Source organism: Chaetura pelagica, unplaced genomic scaffold, assembly GCF_000747805.2.
Source record: "Chaetura pelagica isolate M959 unplaced genomic scaffold, ChaPel_1.0 scaffold328, whole genome shotgun sequence".
NCBI lineage: Eukaryota > Metazoa > Chordata > Aves > Apodiformes > Apodidae > Chaetura > Chaetura pelagica.
In genome coordinates, this window is record NW_009954216.1 from 2,800,142 (window position 1) to 2,806,141 (window position 6,000).

The 6,000-nt window shown below is 42.3% G+C and overlaps 1 protein-coding gene across 1 annotated transcript in view; it reads right to left on the bottom strand.

Moving 5' to 3' along the window:
• FGD5 (FYVE, RhoGEF and PH domain containing 5) overlaps positions 1-6,000 on the bottom strand; it is a 64,790-nt gene that overhangs the window by 55,944 nt on the left and 2,846 nt on the right. Inside the window, exon 2 of the mRNA XM_010003366.1 lies at positions 5,680-6,000. Coding sequence (XP_010001668.1) covers positions 5,680-6,000 — 321 coding nt within the window. The remainder of the gene's footprint in view (positions 1-5,679) is intronic.

Consider the following 6,000-nt stretch of genomic DNA (forward strand, 5'->3'; position numbering starts at 1 on the left):
CTCCTGCAGCCTGCTCCCCGTCTCTGAGCAGCTGGAAGTCTTGTATTAATTGCTGTCACCTCCTAACTCCCTCTGGCAATTCAGACAATACTAAAGTAAACAGCAATAAAGACATGACTCATGTCAGAGCTGGATGTGGCTATTGTCAAGAATTTCAATAGGCTGTGCACAGCCTGAAGTCAGGGTATCTGGGATCCCTTGCTCTGCAATGAACTCACAAAACTTTCTTGCAGATTTATGCTGCAAAGTGCAACAACTGATAGAAGTTGTTGAGATTTTCTTTTCAATCGTGATCACCAGATCACAAGTGAAAATGTATTTTCCTCTTGTCTCTAGGCTCACTCTCTGACCCTCCTTTCCTTCCCTGTTACAGCATTTTTATGGGACTTTCTCCCATCTACAAGTTCCAGCACATGTTCCACATTGACGTATAAATCTATACATAACTTTCCTTTATATGTATAAATGTTTAAAAATTATTTGTTTATTTAAAAAACCTCTCACAATACAGATGATCACCATGTTTCTCCATGGCTTCAGCAGAATTCCATACAGTGGACCCATACAGGTCTTTAGGGGACCTGAGCCCTTTAGTAGACCACTTCCATGCTACCTTCCTAAATTAAAGTTATCACTAGCCCTGGGAAGCACATGACCTATAAATAGGAAATTATCCTGTAAAGCTTCTCACCAGTGCTGTGGGTGCATGTTACCATATTGTAGGCACAGACCAAGGATTTATGGGGCAGAGAATCATAGAATGGTCAAGGTTGGAAAAGACCTTCAAGATCATCGAGTCCAACTGTCCACCCTACAACCCCTAACCACTAAACCACCTTGTGAAACACCATGTCTACCCATTTTTTTAACACCTCCAGGGATGGTGACCTCACCTCTCCCTGGGCAGCCTGTTCCAAGGCCTCACCACTCTTTTCTGTGAAATTTTTTCTAGTATCCAGCCTGAATCTCCCCTGGCACAGCTTGACCCAAGCCTGTAGAGCTGCCAGGGGTGGTTGTGGCCAAAGTGCAGGACCCAACATTTGGCCTGACTGAAGCTCATGCCACTGGCCTTGGCCCATTGTTCAAGCCTGTCCAGATCCCTCTGCAGAGCCTCCCTGCCCTCCAGCAGATCAACACTCCCACCCAACTTAATGTCATCTGTAAACTTGCTGAGGTTGCACTGTGTTCCTGCATCCAAATCACCAATGAAGATGTTAACCAGGAGCGGCCCCAGCACTGAGCCCTGGAGACACCACTCCTGACCGGCCCCAAACTGGATTGAACTTCATGAACACAACTCCTTGGGCCCGGCCATCCAACCAGTCTTTTATCCAGTAAAGTGTGTGCCCATCCAAGCCACCAGCACCCAGCTTCTCCAGGAGAATGCTGTGGGAAACCTTGTCAAAGGCCTTGCTAAAGTCAAGGTAGACAAAATTCACAGCACTTCCCTCATCCAATAAGTGTGTCACCCTGTTATAGAAGGAGATCAGGATAGTCAAACAGGACCTACCCTTCATCTGCTGGTACCTCCCCAGTCATCCAGGACTGCTGGTAAATGATAAAAAGTGGCCCCACCAGCTCTTTCAGCACCCTTGGGTGCACCCCATCCAGCCCCATAGATTTGTGCACATCTATGTGGTGGAGCAGGTCACTGACCATCTCCTCCTGGATTGTGGGGGGATCACTCTGCTCCTGGTCCCTGTCCCCTAGCTTAGGGAGTTTGATTCCCTCAACATATCTAGTCCTGCTACTAAACACTGAGGTGAAAAAGTAATTTAGCACCTCAGCCTTCTCCTCATTGTTCATCACTATGTTTCCTCCTGTATCTAATAGGGGATGGAAGGTATCCCTGTTTTTTCTTTTGCTATTAATATATTTATAAAAGTAAAACAAATTTACAAAGGAATAGGATACTGAAGAGGTGATCAGCTTTCTTGTATGTCTTGAGAAGCAGGGGAAGAAGCCTTGGTAATAACTTGCAGGCACAAGACTGCAACTCTAGAGATTTGCTAGGAATTATCATGAGCCTTGGAATAACTGCACAAAGCACTGGAATCCCCACACTGTCCCCCCTGGAATTCACTTGACAATCAGAGTCTGAGGAAGTCCTGTGATTGTTTAAGTACAGTAATCACACTGAGGCTCTTCTAGCATGTATTGATCGACATTTTATGCAGAAGGATATAATAAGGTACAGCAACATGATCTTTTAGCTCATTTCTCATTAATATTCAGCACCACTGTGGGATTAGCTGTGGAACTGCAGGTATACTCTTTTTATTCCTCTCTTCTCCCTGTCTTTTTTCCTATCTGGATTTTCATCATCTTAGCAGAAAGAAGGATTGAGATTTAGCAAACCTAGAAAATCAAAATTATGGACTTGAGTAGAAAGCAAAAAAGGGAAAATGAAATTCTGAAAACACCCAACAGATGCCATTTTCCTGACCATGTCTAAACCTTTATAAAAGACTATCCTAAAAGCACTGAAGTGATCCTGTGTCAACTATAAAACAAGTGTTTGAGGTTCCTTTCCCATCCCCTTGATATTCATCCCACTGCCATATACAGGGTTTGATGCTCTGACTAACTGGGTTAGTGAAGCTATTCTGACATGTGCCAAAACACTTAAATTCTAACTGACTTCTACCTGATGAAAGTTTAGCCACTAACTTTGGTGAAATTGCTGTGATTTGTAGCTGTTGAGGGCCAAGGCGACACTACAGGTTACAGTGTACTGTCCCAGAGGTGGGCACAGCTGTCTTCTGCTTTCAGCCTGAACTACTGGGTTACGTTGCTTTGCATTTTGTAGTGCAGCTCTTCAGAAAAAATGAGCTAGAAAGTGACTTTTCAAAAGCAAATGAAAATTGAGTCTGATTCAGGCTATCTGGACTGGGGAAACATCAGGGGAGTTTTTCCCAATTCCACTTAAGTCCCAGTTTTTCTATTCTGTACAGAGGGCTAATGATGATCTATATTGTCATACACCCAAAACAGTTAAATTATTAATACCAGATAGCTAAATTGCAGCGATACACAATAACTGCCCTTCAGGGGCAATATTCCCAATTCTGTTCTGGCAATGGTAATTCTAAGTTAAGATGTATTTCTAGAACACTTGTGTTATTGGATTTTTTCTATAAAACATGATTGCTTCTAATTAGAAATTATTGGTTTAAATCTACTCCACATGATCTTTCCTTTTAAGCAAGGAAATTAAACAGTGAATCTTCTCATATGTCAATTTCTGTCAGCCTACCCTCCACCCCCTTCTCCCCAACCACACAGTAGTGGAGGTTTCCAGATTATTATAATCTTCCATAGCACTCTCACATTCTGTTCTCTGAAATGTAATAAAAGACTTGTATTTGCCATTCATAAAAAATGTAGCAATTCCATAAGATATCAGGAGATGCTAAATACCAGTGCTCTGCAGGTGAATGTACCAAAGTCCATAGGCTCAAGTCTCATATATATTGCAAGGGTTTAATCCAACACACTTTTGCTTTCAAGTGCTTAAAATAAGCCTTAGGATATGAGCAGGCTGGAGTTCAAAGTAATTTTTATTGCTGTGTGGTTGTGGTAGAGCTGTGTTTGATAGTATTCATATTAGAAAGGTTAAATCCATTGAGAGATATTTTAGGCAGAATTGCTTTAGCAGGAAATAAAACATCCATGTCCATACATCATGTATGCATGAGTAAGTAGGTTTATCTACATGTACTCGTACAGTGTGCTTTGTGATCAGACCATACACTGTTTCTCCAATATTATGCCATGCCACTGTCTCAATATTATGCCATGGGATGTATATTACCCATTTACCTTTTACCAAAGCTTTTCAGGCATATCTTTGTTTCAAACATCCTGGCAAATACAGCAAATAACAGCTGCCTCAGCAGCAATGTTCGTGTACTGCTGTCTGCCTGATGCGCTTCCCCTCCACCCCGGGTATCTTGATAAAGAGCTTGTTCAGGAGCCCAGCCTTTATTTCTCCCCAGCAGCAAAAACTACACGAACAACAAGCAGCAGACTGAAAAAATATGTTCACGCCTTGACCTTGAGACTTCCTGAACCAGTTTGGATTGGCTCTCCCTTTGAAACAACAGGCTTCCACAGGAAATGCACAGATGGGCCCAAGTCACAGCAATTGACGTAGTTTTAATATTTTTAACTTGGTTCTTCAAGAACTACCTAAAATGGGTGGTGTTTAGTGGACACAAAGAGCTGGGCAGCTTTTCCAGAGCTCATGTCAGTGTGCTGGGCACAGAGGGGCAGAGCAAGCCCCACTGGCACCACCTGCCCAGCCCTGCCCAGCACAGAGCTGTGCACCCCTGATCCTGCTCTGTGCTCCACTACATTCCAGGGCCAGGACCACCGAGGCTGCAGGCAGCCAGCACCTTCCCAGAGCTAAGCCACAGGCCTGTGTCCCACACCCCTCAGCTTCCAGCACAGGTGGATCCACAGCTAAGGACTGATCCAACCTTTTTCCCCATGTCAGGCTCACCTCTCCCACCCCTGCCAATTCTTTCCTCTCTCAGAAAGACAAAGCGCTGTATTATTATGCCTGTCTTAGAAATGGTTTGCGAGACTCATTCAGAGTTGTTAAAGGGAAGTTCTTATACTCCCTGTGTCTGCAATATGGAAAAAGGGATGTGTGATATGCCCATGCTTTCTTCCATCCTCAAAGACGGGGGAGAGGACCAGACAAAATAAATGCAGCAAAGAAACAGGGGTATTAAATCTTTAGAAGGGGAATTACGGGTTAAAATGGACATGAAATACTGTTTTTAAGACACATATCTTTTTCACACATCTCTAACAAAATATAACTGCATTAAAGACATGCCTTTTCATTCATTTGCTTTGCACCTTGTTTTCTCATTACCTGTTTAACATGAACTTAGTAGAAAACTCTCCTTATTTACATCCTCACAGAACAGTATGCTATAATTTCATGACAGATTAAAATTCAGAGGTCTTGAGTGCACTGCTCCTATGCAACTATGAAAATCACATTTTCATATTTACAAATAATAAAATAAAATAGGATGAAACATTGTTATTAATGTTAGCAATGCATATTATTTCAGACATTTAATTAATTTATAAATCAGCAGCTCTGTCAAAGGACCATAATAATAGGCTCTAAAGCAACTTTTAAGATGAATTGTCTAGTCTTATTAATCCATAAGTGTATACTTAACTAATATACTTTGAAACATACATTATATATATTGTAGCTTTGAGAAACGGACAGGAATTAAAAAATTAATCAGGACCCTTTCCTAGCAGATAGGCTGTTTTTTCCTTCAGTCAAGAAGTGAGAAACCTCTTTCTTACTGAAGAACAAAGCAAGCTCTCCCCACCCCCACAAGCCACAAAAATTATATCCATTAGATAAACCAAGTATTCTTAAACGTTCTTCGGTTTGTATCTGTCAACCATAGGATCCAGATCCACTGGACTTGCTACTATAGATTTATCAGGTAAAGAGTCTGTCTTTCTTTTTTTTTCACTAATAAAGGCTTATATTGTATTCTTCCAATCTTTCTGGTAAGTATTTCCTGAGCAGGGGCATAAGTCAAGCGAGACGGAGGATCTGCCTATGATACCCAGCACAGAAGGCCTTGACTGTTTGGCCAAGGCTAGCAGGTTTTACATAATAATTTCTTACAGTACCTTTCTGTTTCCTGGTCTGTGGTTTGCTGTTTGTTCTCAAAGCCAGTGAAGCTGCTCATATCCACATACCCGTCATTCTCATTCGCAGCAGATAATGCCCTGCTGGGATCTTCAAAAAACTCAGTAAAGGTTCCTGCTCTTGTGGATCTTCGAGGAGGAATTTGTATGTTTTCATAGTCAGAGCTCATGGCAGGAATGTTCTCATAGTCAGATGTGTCAGCATTGGGAAAAGAAATGGACCGAGGTTTCGTTAATGGGAGTGGCATGAAGGGAGGCCTGGAGCGGTCCTCAAAGGACTCCACCCGTGACACGCTCCTGCTG